The sequence below is a fragment of the Falco cherrug genome, chromosome 3 (assembly GCF_023634085.1).
Source record: "Falco cherrug isolate bFalChe1 chromosome 3, bFalChe1.pri, whole genome shotgun sequence".
Lineage (NCBI taxonomy): Eukaryota > Metazoa > Chordata > Aves > Falconiformes > Falconidae > Falco > Falco cherrug.
Window position 1 is genome coordinate 84,568,364 of NC_073699.1, and position 26,211 is coordinate 84,594,574.

Genomic DNA, 26,211 nt, shown 5'->3' on the forward strand with positions numbered 1-26,211 from the left:
AAATAGATCATAAATAGTTTCTGGCACAGAGTAGACAAGTGTATTTTCTCAATAGTGTCAGGTGAGATTTACAGGGTATGCTTCCCTGACCAATGTTTTATAATCACACTTCTCCCTCAATAGATGGCAAAAGTCAAGGGACATCCAAGAAGCATTCAGACACACTCTAGGTCACCCTTCTATTCAAAAAGGAGAATTAGAAAATACATAGGACAAACCACAAGCATCTGGAGGTATCCCATTCATGGGACAGAGGAAGGAGACTGGATAGTGACCATTTTGAAAGGTTTCTATTCTGAGCAGCACTGAAATCTTGGCTGTCTTCAAATGGGTACAATTCCTCTGTGGAGCCCAGCCACAATACTTTGCACCTATAAATATCTTATTTGGAGAAATTCTTCTCCACTATAAGGGACATTACAGATTACAAAGCTGGTTCTACAGGGTTTTCACATCCTGCCACTTCTCTCCCTTTCTCATTGCTCTTGTCCACAGCTTTACAGTGACCACTGGGTAACAATGAAGTTCAAAACAATGTAATTTATTAGACTCTGCCCAAAAATTTAATAGGAATGATTTTTTTTTTTAAAAAAAATAATTCCCCCCCTCCCCTCAGAGAGGATGCCACTGTACCTGGAAAAAGAATTACCTAAAAACATATACTCAAGAATGTAACACAGATAAGGCTATACCAGACACCTCGGATCTCTTGAATGAAATGGGATTATGACTTTGCATTGCTTTGAGGCAATTTGTTATTCACTATGCAGATCACTAAGGTATTTTGTGCTCCATCTACTTTGTACTGAAGATTTGTTCCCCACTTGTGTCCTATAATTCTCTCTCCCAAAGCAATCTTATCAAGTGGATGTCAGTTAGCAATACAGGTCTATTATCACAACATTACCAAACTGATAGAGATGCAGTGGTAGGAATATTTTTTCTTTTTAATTTCCCTGAAAACATTATGTCCTATAGTCAAAACTCCATGCTGTGTGATTTACCAGCATGATCCTCAATTAATCTGCAGCTGTGGCATCACAGTATGCCCCTGCACAGCACAACAGCTTGTGACAAAACAAAAAATAAAACAAACAAACCTGTCCCTCAACCAGAAAAAAACCCCATCGCTTAAGCAGAAAGAAGTGTTGTTTTGTATTTGTAACCTACCTGTTGTACTTTAGGACTGAACAAAAACTAAATAAAGATTTGAGAAGCAATATCATGGAAAAAGGGCTTAATCCAAATGGGGAAAATTTAAGATAATTTTTCTGTTGCTCCTCCTTTGTGCCTGCAGTTACAATGCCTGCAGTGACAACTTCAAAGCCAAATTAAGTAAAATATATTTGAAACCAAGGTTTCCTTTCTCCTTTCAAATGAAGTATCTGTAATCCAGGAAGTAGCATGTAACAGGTAGCTTTTCATTAATAGCCAGATGTTGCTCTGGAACTGAACTATATCAATGTACTCATTGATGCTCACTGTAAGAATCTGAACACGCCTACCTGCATGTATAGAGGGACAACAAAGAATGATTTTCCCTCTCTCTTAAAATTTCTTTTACTCATTAATCTGAAGTCTATGGAATTACAAGTGATACATATGGTTAACTAAATCTAGTTCCATGCCAAGCAATACTAACACAACCTGAGAAAGGATAAGATAGCTGTGGGGCAGCTGGGATATAAACTGCCACGTGGAACCTGCCACTGGCAACATACAAGGCTCAAACATCAGAGTCTGGTTCCCAAAGCTGAAGTTATGGTTGCATGCCTTGCAAGTATAGAAAGCTATGAACTAAGCCCTATATACGGGATTCATCATGACATTACAATTGGAGTCCTATAATGTCTTTTTTACATAATCTTATTTCAACATAAAAATGTTGTGTTAGTATTCTAAATTTTTTTCAGCATGTTGAAGTTACAAACAATTTCAGTGATTTGAAATGGCTAAAGAGAGTAAGTTATGAAGGGACTGCTTGCTATAAAGTATTGTAATAACTCTATCAATTGTATTGTAATAACTGTATCAAAATAATCTCTCATTTTGTAAATGACTATCAAAGGAATATCTCTCACAGCAAAGTTTAAAACCCCCGATGTTCTCATATCTGTTTCAGATATCATCTGAATACCAAGTGCAAGGCCATGCATACGGGCCAGGCCAACCCCTGGTATCAGTACAGGCTGGGTAATGAATGGGTTGAGAGCGGCCCTGCAGAGAAGGACCTGGGGGAACTGGTGGGTGAAGAGCTGCACGTGAGCTGACAGTGTGCGCTCGCAGCCCAGGCGGCCAGCCCTCTCTGGGGCTGCACCACAAGGAGCGTGGCCAGCAGGTCCAGGGAGGTGGTTCTGCCCCTCGGCTCTGCTCTGGTGAGACACCACCCCCACCCTGGAGTGCTGCCTCCAGCTCTGGGGCCCCCAGCACAGCAATGACATGGACCTGTCGGCGCGGGTCCAGACAAGGGCCACAAAAATGATCAGAGGGATGGAACACTTCTGCAAAGAAAGCCTGAGCGAGTTGGGGCTGTTCAGCCTGGATAACAGAAGGCTCTGGGGAGACTTTATTGTGGCCTTGCTTTACTTAAAGCGGACTTGTCAGAGAGATGGGGACACACCTTTTGGCAGGGTCTGTTGCGATAGGATGAGGGGTAATGGCAGTAATCTGAAAGAGGGTAGATTGGACTAGATAGAATGAAAGGAATTTTTTATGAGGGTGGTAAACCACCGGCACAGGTTGCCCAGAGAGGTGGTAGATGCCCCATCCCTGGAAACATCCAAGGTCAGGTTTACAGGACTGTGAGTAACCTGATCTAGTTGAAGATGGCCCTGCTCATTGCAGAGGGTTGGACTAGATGATCTTTGGAGGTCCCTTCCAACCCAAACTATTCTATCATTCTGTTATGAACTACTTCATAACCACCAAAAAAGAAAAAACCTTAAAAGGTTAAAGGTTTAAGGTAAAAACCTAAAAAATGGTTATAGAACAGGTCATCTGTAAAAGGAGACACAGAAAAACATTATCAGTTTTTGATGTTGCATGACTGCAATAAAACAGGCTTAACAATTCTTCAAAGAAGAATAAATCACTCTATAGGATATGGACATCTAACTTTTTTATATGACCTGTTTTTCAAATATTGGAAAATTGCTTCACAACATGAAAAAAGCTTCACCTTGAAGGAATGACTTCTAAAAATATCAAACATATGCAATAATTTATTACATATGAAGACAAATATTTACGGTCTTGTGAAGATGATAGACTTCAGCTCAATTCATGCATCCTTTGTAGCCTCATGCTCCTTTTATAAGGGACAACAAAAGGCGCTAAAAGACATGACAAATGTTGAGAATCAAAGAAGGCCTGAGCTGGACCAGCATAAAAAACATGCAGCAAATTAAGTACTTGTGTATTTGGAAGCAGCATTAAGCAGTCCATGCCACACCCCTTCTCTGTTCTTGCTGAAAAAACCCTCAATTTAAAAAAAAATAATACTTGCACCTACTCTGCAGTTACTGTTCCCACAGACCACTGGCTCCCTTGCTGGCAAGGCAGAGCCGACTGGCAGCAGCACAGTACTCACTCCCAGAGCAAGGTGGGTCTCTGCCCCACCATGCCAGCGGCAGAGGGAAGGCAGACCAGAGGCACGGTGTTGGCAGCTGGCGCAGCTTTCCAGCAGCAACTCCACCGTGCCGGACTTCTGTCTACCAGGGCAACGAGATGAGATGGAAGCTCAAGTGGGTTGGGTGTGTGGCTGCCTTTCCTACAAGGAGGGAGTCCCCAGGGAGGGGATGTGAATGGCATCTGAACCTGGCACTGAGAGTGGGAGGCAACCAGACACCAAAGAGCTGGGACTGCTGTGCTTTGCTTGTCCAATGTAAATGAGAGAAGGCCAGAGCTATCTGAGCACCCAAAAGCCATAAAACTAGCAACATCTTTTCCCTGCAAAAACCACCAAACTTAAACAAACCAACAGTGCAATCAATTTTGTATGGGCTGTTCCTGTCTGGGGTGGCAGAAAAAGGGGGCTTTGCTTCTCCCTCTTGTGCCTCTCCTTTAGGTCCTGAACAGAGACCTAACTCTCATATCACAGGCACCTTGTAAGATGGAACAAGGAGGCAGAAGACAGGAATGGCCCAGCCATGTCATGAGAAAGCCAGCACAGCTCTATGATAAGACAAGACATGTCAGTTTTCCTTGTAAATCTTGCCTTCAGACACTGCTTAACCTCCAGGACAGCAAAAGCCTAGGCCAAATGCAGGGGCAAAGCAGCAAACACAAGCACAGTCCCCTGGGTCCTCTTCCCATCCCTACAGCAGCGCACTAATCCGTGCAGAAAGACCGGACTACAGGAGCAAATGCTGCCCCTACCCCACTAAAGCAAGACACACTTTTAACAGGAGAAAGATAACGTTAGAAATAACCAGGAGCAGGGATCCACACAAGGCACCCCTCGGTGCAGGCTCCTTTCCTTCAGCAGATGAAGAACCAGGCAGGTGCAGGAAGGAAGGTGGAGAACAGGAGGACAGCATTTGTCCAGAAACACAACAGTAATTCTCACCTCCAGCAGTTCTTCCTGAGCTGCATCAGAGGACAATGTAATACAGTTTCTCCCTGCCGCTGGCAAGCACCTGAACAGAACCACGGCCTAGAGCAACGGGTAACTCTTCCCTCTGAAAAGGAGGCCCCTTGACTCTCCACGGCTCTCCTGACAGCACTTGCCCTCCACACAGAAACCCAGGGCGCAAAACCCCATGTTACTAGTTTGCACCTGCCATCATGAATTTCACAGGCCTCCTCTCTTCCATCAACACTGTCCACCACGGCAGCCAGGAGGCAGTGCAGCCTGCGTAACAGACAGCTTCAGAGGCAGTGGTGCGCTGGTGGAACCACCCAAACATCAGCAGAAGGAACCTCGGGGAGACCTGGCCTTAAGGAGCAGAGGCCATCAGAGAAGCTGAAGGGCAGCCTGGTAACCACCTTAATACACATAGGCATTGGGCAGCCTTGAAAGTAGCACAAGAAGTGCTGGAGGATTGCCCCTGCCCCACACGTGCTCCCCCATGGATAACCCGTTGCAAGGGCATGCTTGGTAGACCCTTCAAGTCCTGCACTAGGCCACTCTTCAGAGGCAATGCAAACTTTGATGGCTTATCCTCTCACTATTTAACCTCCTTTCAGTAAATCTTTCATTTCAGGGTCCTCTTTTTGATTTCAGCAATATCAACCACCGACCCTACTCTTCCTAACTTTCCCTGTCTCTCTGGGAAGCACAGAAGAGTTCTCACAATGCCCTGCGTGCCCTGTCTTCATCAAGGAGACACTTCAGCTCTGTGCACACAACACTCAAAACTAATACCAACTGGTCATGTAACTATACAAAGCTGCTGGACTTCCCATGATTGAGCTGTGTCACAAGGCCTTCTCCACGGTGACCTTTGGGGGTCAGAGGCAGAGACAGTCCTAAGCCTGTGCATTCCAGCCAGTCCTTTAGCTTTCTTCAAGGCCATCAAGGTTCCCCTGGTACCAGCAGGATGCGTATGTCCTTCACATTGCTGAGGAGGCCAGGTTCACTCCTCTGGTGTAATTGATGGTTCATCCTTGCCACTTGTGTGAGGTTAGGGACAAAGACTCTCACCCACAGCCCCTTGAAACCAAGGAATGCTCTTAATGTGTGAGCACTGTGCAGGTGTTGAGGTCTAAATACCCATAGATCACAACAGTCACCAGTGCTTTTAAGCAGCAGCACTTATTTATGTGACAAAGCCTCGGTTTGTAGTGAGTTCAGAATAAGCACAGACCTCCCACTTACCACCCCTCCTGCCCAGACTGCTGGGGACAGCACTCTCGCAAGGCTTTTAATAACTCTATCCAGAAATCACATCGTTTTTACAGAAGAGGGCTCATCTCTTTCACTGAGAAACCACAACAAAAGCAAGCGTCATTAAGAGCTTCCAGACAGTGTGTTGCCAGCATCCAGAGGGTGATGGCAACCGGTCCCGCAGACCCCACTGCCGCAAAAGCCATGCTCCCCTGCTGCAGGTCGGCAATGACAGCCCAGCACACAAGCAGCACATCTGCTTTCTCCTCAAGGCAGCTACAGAAATCCCAGGCTTGCAAAACAGCAAGATTTTACTTAGACTTATTTCATGTTTAACGTTAATTAAATGCCAATAACTAAGGACTAAATCCCTAGTCTAAACTTTTAACTGCAAATAAGCAAATGATCACTGATTCTGTCCCCTGCTCTGGCTCTGCGACCCCTCCCTCCTCTTCAAGTAATAGCCCTCTTCAAATTCCAGTGGTGTCCATGTAAACATCCCATCAAATAAGCTTATCTCTGCTATTAACAACTTAGGATTTAAATTAATAATGCATGGCCTTTAGGTTTATAAGGGAAGTAATGCACCTGCCTTGACAAAAGTTATTGCTGTATTTACAGCCCAACTAAATAACAAGTTGTAAGCTGCTATTCAGTAAGTAAATGAATTCATTATTTATACCATGCCAGAGTACTTCCTCTAAACATATCTTTTGTGGATCCCCATTTCAAAAGTAGAATTTCACATTTACTGCTACTTTCAGTGCAAACATTTGGGCTTGTACTTTTTATAGGAGAGAAGGCATTACCCTTTCAAGACCAAAAGGGATTGTTAAGTAAAAGCTACTGATCAAAAAACCTATGCACCTACTGCAGTCAAGTTTGAAAGATTATTTTTAGCTTAGACAGCATGACAGTAACACACCCGGTCATAATTTAAATCACAATGTGATGAATAATTCATCCTGCCCCTATCTAAAGTTATGCTAGTAAGGGAGATGTTCAGTAAGCTCCTAATATTTTCTACCTTCTGCAATACGTGGCCTTTAGTGCAGAGGTACCGGCATGCATTTCATTCACAAGTAGAATACAAGGAAAACAAAAAAAGTTTAGAAATAAAAAAAGAAACATCCCCAAAACAGTGAGTAAATAGAACAAACTTAAAGTAATTTACCCCGTAGAGAAATTCTAGCTTATTGAATTCAGCTCAGTAAAAGTTTATTCATCTAGAGGATTGTCCTGGCTTCAGCTGGGATGGAGTTAATTTCCTTCTTAGTAGCTAGCACAGTGCTGTGTTTTGGCTCTGATGTAAGAACAATGTTGGTAGGACACTGATGGCTGTGGTTGGTGCTGGGTGATGTCTATACTAAGTCAAGGATTTTTCAGTTCCTCGAGAGGGCTGGAGGGGCACGGGAAACCGGGAGGGGACACAGCCGGGACAGGTGAGCCCAACTATCCAAAGAGGCATTCCATACCATATGAGGTCATGCTGAGTATATAAACTGGGGGAAGAAGGAGGAAGGTGGGGACATTTGGCATTATGGCGTTTGTCTTCCCGAGTAACCGTTACTCATGATGGAGCCCTGCTGTCCTTCGATGGCTGAACACCTGCCTGCCCATGGGAAGTGGGGAATGAATTCCTTGTTTTGCTTTGCTTGCATGCGCAGCTTTTGCTTTACCTATTAAATTGTTCTTATCTCAAGCCATGAGTTTTACACTCCTTTCCGATTCTCCCCCCCTCCCTCCGGGTGAGCGGGAGTGAGCAAGCGGCTGTGTGGGGCTTCGTTGCTGGCCAAGGTTAAACCATGACAGTCCTTTTCGACACCCAACGTGGGGCTCGAAGGGTTTGAGATAACAGATTTGATTGGAATGTGCTAGTTTGAATTTATAGCCGTTATTGCTGTTTAGCTATTAAGGGGCAGGTTTCTGTGCTTACCATGGGGCTTGCCTGCCTTACTGTATATATACTGTATACCAGTGCTCGTTAGTGGCTGCTTCTTGCTTTCACTGCTGGCTGTACTGCTTATCATCTCACTGTGCTGTGCCCCGGAACGTTCTGGTAACAACCGTGGTGATGCACTGGGGCTGGCAAGTGGCCATGGCATCGCTGCTATTTCTGTGCTGCTGTACTGGACAGGCTGGAGCTCCAGTGTGAACTCGAGTCAAAGGGACTGTGACCTGTGGATGAGCCCACGTGGGAGCTGGACACCCCAAAGCCCCTGTAGCCGTGACTAAGTCCATGCCTGAGCAGGTATAACTCACAGTGTTTGTGGTCATGGTTATGTCTGTGCTGCAGCAGGCATTCCTCTGGAGGAATTGTGGCCCAAGGACAAGTCCGTGTTGGAGAAGGTACGCCTCGAAGCATCTGTGGCTGTGGGTAAGTCTGTGCTGCAGTAGGTACACCCTGAAGCATCAGTGGCTGTGCACAAGGTCATGCTGGAGTACCTCAAAGTGTGTGGCAGCGGAGAAGCCCACGACAGAGCAGGTACAGCCCTGAAGAGATTGTGGCCAGGGATAAGGCCATGCTGGAGATGATTTACTTCTGAAGGGACTGTGGCTGTGGGTGAGGCCACGCTGCAGCAGGTCTATGGTGATGGCCCATGGGTAAGGCCATGTTGGAACAGGTGCACCTCAAAGTGGTTGTGGCTGTGCCGCAGCAGGTATACCCTGGAGAAACTGTGGCTCGTAGCTGAGGCTCCACTTGGAGCAGGCTGCAGTCTGTGGCTAAGTCCAAGCCAGACCAGGGGCAAGGGGAGGAGTTAATTACAGCGTTAAACCCTACAGGGTTGTCCGAAGGGTCCAGGGGTGGAGATTGTAATGGATATACCTTTAAATTGTGACCCATGAATTGAGTTTCATGTTACAGGAATGACTGTAGCAGCAACCATCTGAATCATCAGAGGCCAAGCCTGACAACAAGCAGTGCAAGTGTAGCAGTGACCTGACCTGAGCTGGCTTTGATGGCTGATAACCCCATACAACAAACAACCTCTCTTCTCCTGAGTGACCACCATAAGAGATCATGTTCATGGACTAAATGAACTCAATGGACATTTTGTGGACATTTTATAGACATTTTTACAGGGGTGGTGCATAGACTAGGGGAATGATGTCCGTGTATTATACCAAAGAACGGGAAGGGGGACGATGGTTAACGAGGGTGTATTGGAAAGTGTAGCATGATGTAAGTGGTATGGAATAAGGGGTAGATACTGTCCTGGTTTCAGCTGGGATACAGTTAATTTACTTCTTAGTAGCTAGTACAGTGCTGTGTTTTGGCTCTGATGTAAGAACAATGTTGGTAGGACACTGATGGCTGTGGTTGGTGCTGGGTGATGTCTATACTAAGTCAAGGATTTTTCAGTTCCTCGGGCCCTGCCAGTGAGAGGGCTGGAGGGGCACGGGAAATTGGGAGGGGACACAGCCGGGACAGGTGAGCCCAACTATCCAAAGGGATATTCCATACCCTGTGATGTCATGCTGAGTGTATAGGCTGGGGGAAGGAGGAGGAAGGTGGGGACATTTGGCATCATGGTGTTTGTCTTCCCAAGTAACTGTTACGTGTGATGTAGCCCTGCTGTCCTGGGGATGGCCGAACACCTGCCTGCCCATGGGAAGTGGGGAATGAATTCCTTGCTTTGCTTGCGTGTGTGACTTTTGCTTTTCCTTTTAAATTGTTCTTATCTCCACCCTTGAGTTTTACACTCCTTTCAGATTCTCCCCCCCATCCCTCTGGGCGAGGGGGAGTGAGCAAGAGGCTGCGTAGGGCTTGGTTGCTGGCTGAGGTTAAACCATAACAAGGATGAAAAACTGAGCGGGCTTTATTCTTAGTTGTGTAAACATTCCTGAATGTAGTAAGTATTTAAGAGCTAACAAAAAACAAAGAGGTAGATATCTACATTTAAAAAAAAAAAAAGTTTTCATTTGGTAAAGTCACTTAATCTTGCAAATTAAATGAAATTTTCAGATTCACGAAGAATGTTCGCTTTAGAAAAAAGCGACAAGAAACAACACAAAAATAAATGCTTTGCAAGTACAACTAGCATAATTTTTGTTTCTAATGGGCAATGCTAGCTGCAGAGAAAAATATCCATGCTTTGGACAAAGGCCTTAGACTAGGTTTGCCTTTCCTTTTTTCTTTTTCATCAGATGTTTAAAAGCATGCAAAATCTTCATGACTCCATTTACTGTTGTAATGGGCAAAAGAATGTGAACTATGGTCTATAAAGGAGCACACTGAAGTTTTAAAGCTCCCCTCCCCACCGCCAACCCCAGGTGAGATTCATGCATACATAAGATACAAGCCATGAACCCTTGGCATGTATCTTCAAGGAGTACACAGTAATCTACAATCCCTCGTATTTTATACAAAATAATCAAGAGAAATAGCTAGTCAGTCCTCCAATAAAAAAAACAATGTAACACATCCCAACGAAGAGATAAAATGTTACATGTGCCAAATATCAGTTCAACTCCTTCCCCTCCTTTCTGCTAATCTGAGTAAAACTGCATGGTCTTCATGAGAAGGGGTATGTTCCTACAGGCCTTTATGGTAGAGGCAGAAGGGGTCCGAGAGCTGATCCAATCCGGCCCAAAATTCCCTCTGAGCACTGAGAGCTCTTCAGCCTGGTTGTGTGAAAGGCTGACAGCATCCACAGCTAACAGCTATTGATGGAGCAACAGAATAATTGGCCTGGCATGCATCCACTTGCTTTTATTTCCCCTGACCCTGATGATATAGGTGGAGGGGGAAAGCAAGGGATGATCAACGCAACACAAAGCTGGACTGATGGGGTTGCTCCTCAGAACGAGCCTAAAGTAATGTTCAATCCATATCCCAAACAGCAAGACAAAATTCACCTTCACAGAGCCTGTTTCTGCTACCCAAACCAGTGTATTTTTTTAAGCTTTTTCTCCTCCTTTCTAAAAACCCATCTTCAGGTATTACCCACTAACATCCCGAGTCCTGGTTTCATTCCCTGTAATTGTGATCTATGTTGACAGGGTCTCCTTCCTTACGGAGGTGTTGGGAAGATGACAGTCACAAGACAGTCTGCTACTTCAGCACAGAGAACCAAGGGATGTTTTGCAAGCAAAACAAGAAACCCTCTTCAGGGCATGACTGGGAAAGAGAGCGCTGCATAGAAAGTAAGACCCAGCCACATGTGGAACATGAGGCTTAAAATTCAGTATAAATAGTTGCTTCAATCACTATCGCTGCTTCCACTGCTCAGTGATTCAGGCAGAGATCTTTTCCCTTTCATGCAAAGAATAGTAATCTTTTCTCATATACACCAAAACATACACCATGGTAGCTCCTTTAACAGGAAGGAAGTGCTGTAATGGCGTTCTTCAAAAAGTACAAAGCTGTTACAGGTATTTAGCTACAGAACTCTGAAAAAAGTTTTAAAGTATTTTCTTCTGTACTCTGAACACCCACAACTTGCATAAAGCCATAGAAATCTTTAGACATGCAAAACCTGACACTTTGCCCTTGGAGAAGTGGTTCTAGAAATAAAAAAGATAAGTTTTAAAAGAAAGCAAAGTATCTTGCTCCAAGAAGTACACAACTTTTTCTTGAAGAAAATGGGAGTGATCTGAAAATGGACATAATCTTCCACCTTTAATCAATACAGCAAAGATAAAACACCCGAAACACTTATAATTCCTAAGACAAGTTCTTTCTACATCTGCTTTAGGCTATTTTGGCTGTAGCATTTATGTACTCTAATTATTTTGTGCATTAAATACCATAAATATCCCTGTTGATTTGTGATCTATTTGTGGGTTCCAACATACAGCTGTATTTCATTTGGTGAGATGATGTTCTGCAAGCAGGACTTGTACACCAATGCATTTCATGGACAATTTTTATTATTTATGGATAGACCAGTGATGCTAACAGCTTTTCTCTATGCCATAGTTCAACTTTATGTCTGCATACCTACACCTAAGTGTACCTCTGTAGGAGAGAGGAAGAGCATTTATGTATGATTCACTTGGAAAGCAAGTGAATAATCCTTTAGCTTCATGTGGAAGAAACTTTGCAGTCCTTTTGCAACACACAAAATACCTTTGCAAACAAAAAAACCCTACCAATTTCTTCAGAGACAACAGATTTTTCTCAAAGAAAATACACAAGATTAATAAAAATATTCTCTCTCCCCTTAGTAAGCACCTTCCCCAAATTAGATTAGCTTACTGTACATATAGCACAACATTAAGTATTTATCCATTTCATGTGTGCCTTTGAGGTTCTATCAATAGCTGCCATCTGCACAAGGTATTTTGTTTGACTGGCATGCACATAATAAATTTTGTTTGGCACATCAGAAAAAGGAAAACTAGGGCTGAAGAATAAAGTATATCTCATAAATAAAACAATCATGCAAGTTACATCCACCTACCTGTACTAGTGCGGTATGTGCCTGTGTGTGCTGGTTGCAGAGGGTCCCCTTGACTCTGGCTGAGACTCCTCATAGGGGGCTTCTGATAAACTCTGTCTTCGTAAATAGGATCTATATGGTGTTCTGGAGACTGCAGTGCCCTTAACTCGGAGCCAAGGTGGCTGTGCTGGCTGCTGTAAGATGCCCGAGACCCAGCTGCAAATAGATTTATAAGAGACATTTAAGAGAGAAGAAAAAAAATGACAAACACAGGATATGACTTCATTAAGTTTACTTGAAAGTAGCACGTAAACACAAAAAAAACCCCCAAACAAAACAAAGAAATTAATCTCTTCAACATACAAATAGAAAGAGCATGCAAGGGCAGCAACAGCCTCAGTTAATCACTTCAGTTGTAGCATCCAGCTGCCTGCACCTACTTCAAAACCTCACTTCTTCCAAGGGAAGTACATATTTTGGAGAGATAGGTATCATGATATCATCTCTTTCTTAAACAGAGACCAAAAAAACCCCAACCCATCTCAAAAAAAACCCCCTCACAAACACCTGTGATCCAGAAATGACCTAGACCAAAGGGGTTCACAGAAGAATGAGGAATGGGGGAGAAGAAAGGAGCTGCAGTCAGAACTAGCTCCACACGTTATGCTCATATCTTCAGATCTAGAAATGAATTAAGCTAAAGCTGATGAATAGATGTAGCTATATGAAGGCTTATCTCTTTGGTGCTTCACTGAAGTACAATATAATGGTTGTGCCTTATCAACATTTTGTCCTCAACAATTTTTAAAAAATCATATTGTTAAGACATCTACAACTTAAATATCCTCTGATGATTAAACACGCCTCCTGCAAAAATCTATTTTAAGGATATAGGGTTTGGGCTTTCTTTTGGTAAATAGCAAGATCAACTGGGAGTGTATTCAAACACTTTCTTATTCTACTATTAAAATGTTATTTTCAATTATGAAATTTTAAAAAAATACAATAGACACTTGTGTATTTCCAGCTGAATTCACTTGAATCCCTTTGTCACTTAAGCACTTCAGTGCTGTGGTCTGTTAGCAAGATTCCCAAGGAGAGGCACAGGAAAGCTATATAAACATTACACATTTTGCAGGCAAGAACAAAGCAAGTATTCAAGCAACACTTGACAAAGGTTAGGTCTGTATCACAAAGTGGTAACATGCTATTTAAATGTTTAGAAAAGCAATCAAAAGAGACAACTACTACAACTCTTGTTGATACTCCTGTGAGGTTAAAAAAATGGATGTAAGCAATGTTCTACTAGCTTAGCTTGTCCCGCTCAGACCAAAAAGCTCTACCACATTCATTGTGTCAGCATGGGATTTGTTGCACAAACAAACACTAAATATTTTTAAAATTTAAAGCACAGATATAAAGTAATGCACGATAGTAACAGGATTGAAATGAGAAAGAGACGCAGACAAAATGTTACTTAATCTTTAATACAAATTGTCTGGAGGAAACTAATAATTTATTCCACTTCTTCCTAATCAGCTTCTGCCATAGATGTGTTTTCTTCTGATTTTTAAAATGTACATGCATGTTTTCAGGGCAATACCCTATTTGCATATTTTTCCCTTCAAACATTTTTCAGAGTGACTTTCCATTAGCACACCACTGAAAGTAATTCTGTTGTTCCCCTTACTAGAAAGTCTGCCAAGAATCCCAAAGACATATTTTATCTGTAACTACTGCAATTATCCAGGAAGTTGATACTAATATTGCACAATTAAATTTTTCATAGTCCACATTTTCAAAATGCTCTTTAACCCTGCACCTTTTGAGACTGATTCTTGGACCAGCTCCACCAAAGTCTAGTATCCTTCAGAGTGGACTAAAATACAGCCTGTTACGATTAAGTTCACATTTCACTGTGTACTTGGTTCAATCTGTATTCAGAGGAAGAAATATAGAAAAATTGAGGGCAATATTTTGGAGGTTCAACAGTGCATCAACCAACCAGACTTGTCACAGAAGAAAGAATTACACCCCCTTCTGTAAGTACTAAAATTCTTTTGTCCATTTACATATTAACATTGCTTTGGAACAACAGATTTTCTTCTTAATCCTGCTTCCAGTGAGCTGAAAGATTTTTTCCCCATTGAATTTGTTGGCAGTATGACCCAAATTTTAACCTGTTCTCACACAGTTATACTAGTCTTCTGGTGAGGTGGGCTTAATTCAACCTCCTTCATACTCTGCCAATAGTTCTGAATCTTTAAGTGCTAATACTAGCCTAATACTAACTGGAAGTTTAATATTAGTTTATTGTGCTAATATTAAACAGAGATTTATTTGCATACTGCACATGTAATTAATACTGTAATACTACTATACTAAACAGTAAACATATATAACCAGAGAAACTTCTTGATCAAAACACATTACACAGTTCAAGCAAACAAGACAAGGAAGATGTGATAGACAATAAAAGAAAACCAATATAACTTGCCAGGAAAACAGTTAAGTGGCAATTTAGAAGTAACTTGGAAGCCACCTGAACAACACGATTATGGGCAAGCACCCCCAAAAAAGGTTCAAGAATTAAAACTATCAGGAAGTAACTGCCACTATTCCTGTAACATTTCAAGAAAACAAAGATTTCAACAGGTAATTAAAATAGTTTCATTTTAAAACATAAATGCTTTCAAATATCAGAAATTGTGGACATCAGAACATGAATATAGTCTTTCAAGCACATCTCAATAACCTTTAGTTTCAAGCAAAACTGATTCTTTTCTACAGACATCAAAATGCAATTTTACTACGCTATTTCCAAATTATCAGTTATCCATGTTTAAACACAAAATACTACCACCCTTTAGAGTTCTTAAATCTAGTTTTTAAAAGAAAAAGAAATCAGAAAGTTCATAAAAAGATGCACCACCACCATTGTTAACGTTTCCATTAAGTTGTTATTCCAGTTTTTGAAATACCAACTTCTGGTTTTGTTAAAATCTCTTTTCTATCACTCTTAAAATTCTTAAATGTATTAATTCATTCAAGTCTCAACTTAGAGGCAATAGGTTTTTATTGCATATTTTATTTAGTAAAATCAACCAACCAATTGCTATTATACCAACAGTTATCTTTGTTGCCGCTGTTGTATCATATCTAGCAAAGCTCTCACAGAAAACTTTCAGAAAAAAACCTAACAATTACAGCTGAAGACAACAAAAGACTTGTAGGTTTTTATATCATTAAAAAAGAAAAAGGGGGAAGTGTGATGGTTTCATACAACTGCATGCTACTTCACCTACACACTCAGCCCCTCCACCATACTCTGCTGCTACTTTGGAAGACACTGGAAAGACAGTTAAGATAATTGATCAAAACAAAGACTGCACACTCAAAGAACTGATGCTGCTGGGAAAGAGAGAGGTGAAACAGACCTCCTGCCTGCATCCTGGGATAGCAGCAAACAGCTACATCCTTTACTACCTGAAGCTGCAAGCTGATCTCTATCATTTGCTTAAAAAACCCCAAACCCAACTTGCATTAATGCAGTCTAAAGCTCACAGCGGTCATAAAAGCAAAAAGGTAAGAACTGAAAACCAGCAGTCAATATACTGTCAGGAAGCAATAAAACACTGGCTTACCAAGGCCCATTAGCATTCTCGCATTCAAGGAGGCTCACTGCCCTCAAATGTGGTTTCCTTAAACACAGAGGCACCATGGACACATGCTCATCTCAAACTGCCTTGGCCAAACTGTTCTCAACCAGCCACCATCCTTTCACCCCAGTAATAATTGTGCACTGCTCTGGGTTCCTTGAAACCAAAGCAGTGATGCGCATGAAGGCCGCACACAACTCTCCTACACATTCTGAAAACGGACTCATGTCCCTCCCCTGGCCAACAGCTCCCTAACAGCAATGCTATTTTTGCCTGGGGGAAATATAAGGCATCAAGCCCATTCAAAGACAGGTCTACATACAAGTTCAAAGAAAAGTCATGATTAAATTTAGAGTTCTACAAGCCATTAATTACAGATCATGTATTTAGCATCCGTGTACACACAGAACTCTTATGACCATGGCTGTGAAGGAGTGTGGGGTTTTTTTCCCTCCCTTCTAGACTGAAAAAAAAAACCAAAACCCAAACCCAAAAACACTGAGAAGAGCTAAACCATCAGGGGATGAAGAAACCACTTGATAATTAATTCCTTAAATAGTCCGATCTTTAGTCTGACCAAAGACTGAGAAATTATCTGCCTGCAATTCTGGAGACACAGCACAAAGTATGAAGAAGACTAAAAGGCTCTAAAATAGCTGTGAGAGGCATCAGAATGAAACAGACAAGTAACACCAAATAATGTATCCTACTTTGATTTTTTGTTTGTTTGTTTAAAACCAGAAACTGACTAACTCTAAGAACAAAGTACACAGCAAAGAGCATTCTCTGTCTTCTGAAGTCTCCAATACTGAAACCTGATGCAAAGTGGAATGCCCTTTCTGCATCTCTGTGGAGCTTGTAAAAGTGGACTGTGCTCAGGCTGCAGCAGGGGTATCTCGTGAGTCCCCAGCCAGGTGAATCAGACTAGGGCAACCTAGAACCAGCCAGAAGATTTACCAGATGAAGATACCATATTCCTACAACCTTTGTTCTCCTCCCACATCCAAGAAGGGCAACAGAACTCAGGAAGAGTGCAGTCCTACCTAACTGGATCAAAAAGACAATCTCTACCATTGACAATTAAAACCCCCCACCCTTCTAGCTGAAGGTTTCTGTATTATTCAGGTATGTTCCTCACTAGTATAGGGAAATGGTTGTTTCCTAGGAAAATGTTCTTTTCTGACAGCCTCACTTTCCAGATGAAGAAAAATACTGTAATTAGACAAGTGTAACATGAGAAATACACAAAATAATCTCTAATTGCTCTTTAGAGCTTCTACAGGCTGTCACGGAAATCAATACAACACGTCTGAATGGCACTGCTAATCTGACAGTTTAGGTCAATAAAGTAAACCACTATCGGCAGCATTTGTCACTTCAAGAAGCTAAAGACATTAAAACTATTGAAATGAATGGAAACACACAAGCATTTGCATATTGCATAGGCTTTAATAAAGCCTGGACAGTTTTTGTTTGTGCCCCTTGTGAAAGCCTTTACAACCTTCATCCCACCTTGCTGCAGCCCTAAGGAGCGCTAAGAATTCATAATACTCTCTAAACATGTCTAATAGCAAGAACATACAGTATTGACCTCCTCTCCAGGATTTAAGAGCGCATTAGAAACATGAAATATGCAAGTGATCATCTCAACATGATGAAAAACATCCAGATTCGACTAGATAAACCATTCAGTCCTCATTTAGAAATCCTCCATCCCAAAATACATTCAAGTGTCCTGTTACAAATTTTCCTTATGCCTATGATACAGGAACACCATTAATGAGATACAAGCTGAGGATACAAGCTGAGGATGAAGTTCAATGACCATCCTACTACTTATTACTCATCAGAAATGTGTTTATGCCATTTAACTTAAATTGGTTGTAACCCCACACATTTCAACACACCGTGTATCTCTGGCTACTTGAGGCTCAAAGTACCAAACTCCGACTTGAACAGATATGACACACTGCACTCAAGATATCTGATTTTCTAACAAAGAGGACTGACTATCCACAGCTGGCTGTATAGATTTTTAATTTCAAATATAATGACAATATTGCTTATGTAATTTGCACTGAGGTTTTTCTTAGGTTACAATTTAAAAAAACTACCACAACAAAACCCAACCCCACATAACAGTAAAATTGTAATAAGACCATCAGTGAGATAAGAGACTGCAGGCACAGAAGCCAAAAGAGAATCACAGGAATTTTGTAGCTTTGGTATGTTGCATGCTTTTCAAAGGACTGAAAGAACTTTTTGATTTAGATGATGCATCAGGGCTGAAATCCCTTTCTGACATGAGTTTCTTCTAAATGCTTGCCCTGAAATGCTACTGTCCTTAAAAAACCCAAACTAACAAAGAAAAATTATACAGTAGATCAGGTCATAGCTTCACTGTAATGCTGAAAAAGCAACATGTGAGAAAGGGTAAGAATAGCAGGATTTTTACTCTGAATTCATATGTAACGTCACCTATTTTACAGACACTAACCTAGTTTACATAGTAAATAAGTTGATGTGAACCCAAGTACAGAATTAGAAGTGAACAGGGGGGAGGAGAAAAGTCAAACATTCATAGCGTTTTGGTATTGACCTTTTTTTGCCAGAAATTTATGCAGAAAAATCTCCAAAATGCTTGTCTGAATACATGCATCTTCCACTCACAACATTGGAAAAGGACAGTATGATCTACAATGTTACAATAAATAAACACAATAAAACTAATAAAATGGGAATATACCAGCACCGTGTGATGAAAAGTATGATACCACAGAGAAGAGAACATACCTAACTCAAGTACTGAAAGCAAATACAAATTTGAGACATGACAGATGGTTAAATTAACCAGTAAGACATGACAGGCCATATGGCAGTACCAGCTAATACACACCTTGGGTATGTCAGCGCTTGTCCCTAGCATACCAATGATTTGCATTCCTTAGAACCAAAACACAGTGTGAAGTGAATTCATTTTAATTGGGTTTAGACTTTTCTTAAGCACAGGTTTCTCACGTGTTTAGATTTTACACACACAGAGTATCAATTAAGGTTTTTCTTTCTCCAAATACTGAAATTAAAGATAAACTAACAGAAGTTCAGAATTAAACTAATTTTTGTCTTTATATGCTTTTTCCATTCTCTCTACACTATTCTGTCTGTGACTTGAGACTATTTGTACAAATAAAAAAAAAGAAATAATGCCATCACTGAATTGACTGATTACACATGATACCTTTCACCTTATGTCAAACTCCGGATATTCAGAAAAAACATGAATGTGGTACTTTGGCATCCCCAGTCCACATTATAGGAGGTCACCACAAAACAAGTATGTGCTATAACATATGAGCCCCCAGATCGGAAAGAACAGACTTGCCTCAACTGTCGGTATCTTAAGACTGCCTTTCCTCAGGTTTTCTACTTAAAAGATTAAAGTGTAATATGAGGCATGGCCTGGAGTGTTTCATGTAAACCATCACTGTACTGTCAAACATATTAGCAGCTTCATTGTCAGGATACAGTCAATGTTCAGCAGTAAGGCTCACACTGTGGAATTTCGCAGACATAATTTGACCATTAACCAGATTAAGTATCTTAGGAAAGTCTCCTCAAAACAGATTGGCTTTGGCTGCTTAAGCAACACTGCAAAACCAGCCTCTGACCTAGGGTTAGCACTTTTCATATCACTGCTAAAAATAAAGGCAGGGGGTCAAAGAAAGGAAAAAAGATTACACTTTTTAAAACGTAATAAGCAGGTCTAAATAAACTTTAAAAATCATTTGGTACTTCTTATGAGACACAGTAAACTTTTATCTGGATAATTTTTTATTCCATTTGAACTTTTTTTAAATCAAATATTGAAATTAAATACACTCCTAAGTAAATTTAAAAGACATAAAGCTATTTTTTTTTTCTTAGGTTGCCTATGTTTACTTTTTAATCACGCAATATAAATTTACTGCAAAGTATTGAATCAGCTATCTTAATTCTACAAGTCTAGGAAAACCAGAACCCCCTCCCCCATCATAAATTTGTGTTTCCTCACAAGCACTTTTTTTCCTGCTATCGTCCTCATTCTGTTGAAAAGCATTCACCTACTTAAAATATTTTCTAAAAAATGAATTGTTAGTGGAAGAAGAGAAGTGTAACTGGGAGAAAAGAAATAAGAGGCAAAGTTAGCCAGGAAGAAACAGCAGATTAAATGTGACAGACAAGTTCAGGGAGATAATTCCCACTTCATTTCTGATATAGGGAACTGTCACTGAAGAAAAAACAATAAATAAAAACTCCCCCAAATCAACCACTACCACACAGTGACAACAACTTGCCTCCAGCAAGGCAGAAAATGATAGGTAATTTTTTAAAAAAACCAACCCCCCCCCCCCAACAACAAACCCAAACTATTAATTGAATTATTGTATTAGGTGCTCCCCCTCTTCTCTTAAGCATTGCCTCTTCCCTTCCCCTCAATCCTGCCAATTTTTCAAAAAAGGGGAAAGTCCTATGTACAAATGTGAACAGATATTGCTATCCAGCAATACAAACCACTGTTTTTAACCTTCCTGCTCACTAACTGCATTGACTGAGGGCTGAGTGCTTCAGCAATAGGATGATGTTACTAAGCAACAATGCCAAGCAGCCCTGTGTATGCTGTTTGGAATAGTTCACCACAGCTTCACGACAAGTGAAAACATCAAGCCTTTGTAGCAGAAGAGATCTTCTTCAAAGTTTTGCTAAATACATTTATTTTAGAAAAGTTAAAAAATTTATTATTTCAAATTTTGAATTATAAAAGCTCGTGTTGCACCATGCACTCTATACTAAAGCAGCAATACATTCAGCTCAACAAGTAAAGGAACAGAAATACTAGTGTAATTGGTGAGATGTGCCCCAAAAGTAAATATCCAGGAAAAAAACCAAAACAAAACTCTGTGGGATATTTTGCAAGACTCTACAGCTAACACTTCTCTGACAAGGGCTGCAAATCAAAAGGAAGAAGTGTCTTTAATTCCCCAAAGCTGGGTCTTCCTTCCTTCTCAAGGCACAAGGCCCCACCCAAGGCAGACTCAGGGACCTAGTTTCTGCCTGGTAAGCAGCAGTGTCGACTAAACATCCAAAACCCCAATGATCTTTATAGGGCTAGAGACCACTTCCAGCAGCACGAGTGACTTGCTAAGAAGCATTGCTGCCTCCAACAAAACGAATCAGGTACTAGTGCACTGATGCTTACCAGTGAAAACATAATTTTCTGATCATGTTCAACACTGTGGGAAAGCACAGCATCTAAAAAGCCCAGCAGCTCACAACCCTTGCCCCAAACCAAGCATCGACTCAATCAACCTTAAATGGAGCAAGTTCTCACAGCAGCTCTGGTGTAAAAGGAAGAGGAAAGCATTTCCACATCAACTCCTCCCTGCACATGGAACAGAAAGAGTATCTGGAGCTTAAATCCAACTAGAAGTGAAAGTCTCAAGACTGGCACAGGAAATTCATTAAGGAACGTGCGTTGCAGAATAGCGGTGCCCGAAGGGAAAAACAGTCAGTGTGTGACAGTGTGGGAAAGGTAACACCAGAAAATAAAACTCACTTGGGTAATGAAATGTTAAGTTTGTCCAACTATAGTACTCCTCAACTGGCTTTTGCTGGGCAATCTGAATTTTTTATGTAATCACACTATCATTCCTGGGAGTTCAGAGTTCCAGCCGGTGGTTTCCCAGCTAACAGGGAAAATGCAAATATATAGTTCTAATGAATCCTGACTATGCATGCATCCTTTTAAGAAGTATTAATTTATGATGAATATTGTACATACTTCTTTTGCAAACCTATGTTCCAGTCTCTGACACAAGCGGCTGAAATCTAAGAAACCACATCTGGGGTTTGCTGACAGAAGAGTGTTTGCAACTTATCTTTTGTAATTCCTTTTACAATGAGATTGCACATTATTAGACATGTGAACAATATTAACTTTTGAAGATTTTATCTGTAACACTTTGTACTCAAACTTGCATTTCACTGAGAGAATGGAGAAAAGCATCAGATAGCATTTGTTCTTTTACGTAAAGTCATCTTCGTTAGAATATTAAATGCTTTCTCCTCCCAGTAAGTGTTTCCTTGCAATCCCTGGTTTCTAGAAATTACCAAGACCCGACATGTAAGTCTGTGACATTCCAGGGGAAAAAATGTGGTTCATTATCTTTGCCTTTCTTTCAATGCCACATTTAAGAAAGGGAAGATCTCTTTGGATATTCTCTAACACAGTATATTACTCATCAAGTTTCTATTATCCATTTGAGAATCACTGCATTTAAAATGAAAGAGTGAAAACACGGACCTTTTATTAAAGGTATACATACTCAATTTGAATACAATCTAATTGCAGAATAGAGTTACGCATGTAAAAAAGTTTAGAGCAGCAATTATCCACATTGACAGTTACGTTCATTAGATTATCATAGCATTATTCAAGCTGGTTCTAGGTTGTTAATCGCTTATTAAAATCATTATAATATCTAAAGCGATTCTAACAGGCTTGCTCTAAATAAAAGAAAGAAAAGAAATGCTGAATGTAGAGACAAAGAGGAATACTGTTAATACCATGATCATGAGGAGCTTAAGGACCTAAGCAAAGTTTATCCTGTAACCCATAAAATAAGTTTTCTTTTTTAATTCAGTACGCTTACTAATATAACAATAATAGTAAGCATTTAGTACCCAATTTAAAAAAACTCATGAAAATAGCTTATGTAAATCCTTCCTCAACAACCAGAAAGCGAAAAAAGGAAATAGATAACTACTGATTTTTTTCCAGGAACTGATTTAAAGGAGATGGGGGGAGGGGGGGGGGGGGGGGGTGTAAGAGAGAGAAGAAGAAAAAAAAACCAAAAAAGACAAGAAAAGAAACAACACTAACACAACAGACTTTGTGATGTGCCACTAATCTCAAAAATTCATATTATCCCTGAAAAGCACAGCGAGGAAAGGACCACAAGCTGAAAGAGTCCTGTCACTCCAGCAGAGTTCACAGCAACGACAAATGGTGCAAGAGAGAAATGGTGACAGAAGGTCATTAGCAAAAGTAAAAGGAGACCTAACAAGAAATATAAGAAATGTGTTCACAGCAGTTTGTAATAAACCACTGGAAGAGTTCAGCTTTGAGAAGGGCTTCAACAGTTAATTAGTTGATGAACAGTTAATTAATTAAAAACAGTCAATTAGAAGGATCAGATGCATGTTAGTCCAAAGGTGACAAACACTTGAGGGATTCTGAACTGTCCCACAATTAGCTCCTGGTTTTCCATAAATGCAAACTGACAACACTTCCATGTCAAATCGATGCCTGACCTGTGTAGCCAACACCTCCATGATCACATGGCTGGCTGAAGACACTTGCATCAAGTTTTGCCTGATGTTACAAAGGCAGTCTGAAACCTACTGCAGACTGAGAAAAGCAGTGACATGCAAGCCATCACGATCTTGATAAACTTCAGACAAAAAGAGATTCTTGGCTAAGACAGTTAATCATTGAATTCCCAGACTCACAAGATAGGATCTTAAGCAGGGCAGAACACGAAGTGGATCACTTTGGAGAAGACTGCTCAGTGATGCTCAGCATTAGCTCCAGATCCTTGCCAAAACCAGCTTGAAGTGGGACACAGACAAGGATGACATGAGCTAGACGGGAACTCCAAATTCAGACAGAAAGTTATGCAAAATTTTGATGAATAAACCTTGAAAACTTTGAAGCTTAGTTAGAGACCAGACAATATGGAATCATGGCTCAAGGGTCACTCTGACAGGGCTACCAGTCTCAATTCTTTGAGGGAAAACTGAAGAACTAATGTTCACAGAGAACCTCCAGCCAAACACATCACAGCTGGTTAGTCAAGGCCCTAAAACCAAAGCCTGCTGGTGAAAACAAATCACTCTTATGATACCTTTTGCCCTCACTCCCTCCTTGGTCAGATGCTACTATCCTAAAAGGTGCCAAAGACTCCACATTGATTTTGTCTTTGAAAAAAGACTGGCAAATTGCTTCATCAAATTACTTATTCTTACCAGGATTTAGCAGTCTTGATGCATAACCTCCACCTACTGATAGCAGCTACGTAAGCTATCAGCCTTTCCTGTGTTAAGAAAAAGAGGGAAACACACTAAGTCAGGTCTAGGCACAACAGGCTTCTACATTTCTTGACCACCCAGGCAAATCGTTTGAGAAGAGAAGAGGGCTGGAAAGAGTCTCTCTTACCCACAGAGGGTCACAGTTCTATACAGTTCCCCTGACGAAGTCCTAACCCTATGTAACACTCCCAATTTTCCTTGTTATGTGATTAGACCATGAAATATTCTATTATGTTCCTAATATAGGTAGCTGAGACATACTGCAGTCAAAAAGGTCACCCAGGTCTTTTCCTACTCTTGTTTTCAGCCAAAGGTTCCTAATTTGTAACTAGCTATTAGGTGCATTATTAGCTTGGTTCCAATTCTATTCTTTCTCTCTGATCTGCAGAACTGTTTCTATACAGGATTTATCGTCCTCTCTTCAGAAAATGGCTCTTAACATTCTGCTATCAAAAAGTTTCCCTGGCATATTCCAGGGTTTAGTACCAAGATAATAAAATGAAAAAAGTATTTTTCAAGTGGCCAAAAGAGTTCTCCTTGTGGGGCTTTATTAGTAGCATCCTTCCTTTCCATTAATTTGATTTATTAAATGACAAACTGACAATGCTCCTTTGCACAGGTCCTTGCCCAGCTATGCTCTCACAAGAATATCCATCTTCTCTAGCTTAACTAAACACTTCGTAAGTGGCACTACAGAAAATGGGTGCTCTGACAGAGCCCTGACAGGGAATAGAAAGACATCAGATATAACCTAAGAAAAGGTCAGTAAGCAGGTTATTCCAGTACAATCTGGTTTTGGTGAACTCATGTTGCAAATTATCCCATTAACCATTTATCACCTTCATGTCCTGTATTATGCTTTCTATCAGTTTCTGTTGCAACGTCCACCAAAGCACTGTGATTAGCTGGTCTGCAATTTTTCTTTTACTTGGTTCTCTCTTTCTTCAGGGCATAGTAAACCCAAACACACAAAAGCCTGTCATCTCCCTCAACCCCCTGACCCCCCAAATATCTGAAAAAGTCCAACTCACCCTCCTTTGCAGATCATGCTCGCAGGACTTTGATATCAAGCCTGTGAAGAGCTTATGGCACCTTTTGGTGAGCAAATGTAAACACAATTGCATCTCTGCTGAACTGGAATGCTCAGGGAAGGTGTGGGTGTGGGAAGGACCCCATGGAGAGGAGGCCTTTTGGTCTCTAGTCACAATAAATCTGCCCCAGTATCAGAGGGCCACAGCTCCTTTTCCACCCTTGCTTTCTTCACAGGCAACACTCTTTAAACCCAGGGAGAGCTTTAGTCCTACGATCAAAAGGTTTTACTGCCGGACAGCAGCACAGCTGGCAATCTGATAAAAGGGATGGTTCGCACCTGGGTTGGAGGGGGAGGGCAAGGGGCCATAAGGCAAGATACAGACATGACACCATGGAAGAGATAAATATAGAAAAGTGTATGCAACAACTTCCGCAGAAAAGTGAGGGCTGACTGAGATTTAAGACTACTTGTATTCAAACTGATACAGCAATTTTCTATTCTTCACTTACACACTACAAGTTGCAACTTGATGTACTTATTAAAAATCTATGTCATTCAACTGGCAGTTTCATATGTCATACCTTATAAGATTAGTCATCAGTTGGTCCTTCTCATTTCAGCATATTGAATTCTGACTTTTGCTTATACCCACTTAGGATAATATACAGTTCCACGAATTCATTATCATTAGACAGTATCTCTCTGCCCTCTATAATACCACCTTCAAAAAACCAAAAAGTATTCTGTCTGTTGTGGGTCCATACCTAGGTCATCTTCAAGTTTGACCCTACAATTACAGAAAAAAATGCCTCATTTATCTCCCATGATTGGTCACAGCAAATTTGGTCCAGTGTAGTTTCTGGCAGCCACCACTGATGGCCAATGTTTTTCAACTGTGAGCACTTTGCATCTCAGCATGGGTAACCATGGACACCTCCCCACCCAAGTTTTAGCCTTAAATAAAGGGAGCCTTCTTCAGCTCCCCAGTTCACAATCTTCTTCCTGCCACAGTTAATCACTTTACTGATGATCAGAGGCACCTGCACTGCTTTAAAGCTGGTGTGTGCACATAACCACCAAAAAGCTATCTGATATCCCAGCAAATTAATACTTATGTTATTGATGAGCTGTGTACTGACTTTCTAGATCTCGGCTACTCCACCTACTGCAAAAAGTTTG

The 26,211-nt window shown here is 41.0% G+C and overlaps 1 protein-coding gene across 9 annotated transcripts in view; it reads right to left on the reverse strand.

Moving 5' to 3' along the window:
- The window catches only part of CTNND2 (catenin delta 2), a 680,681-nt gene that overhangs the window by 257,327 nt on the left and 397,143 nt on the right, over positions 1 to 26,211 (reverse strand). For all 9 annotated transcript variants that reach the window (XM_055705594.1, XM_055705593.1, XM_055705599.1 and 6 more), the window contains one exon: positions 12,235 to 12,429. In XM_055705594.1, coding sequence (XP_055561569.1) covers positions 12,235 to 12,429 — 195 coding nt within the window. The remainder of the gene's footprint in view (positions 1 to 12,234; positions 12,430 to 26,211) is intronic.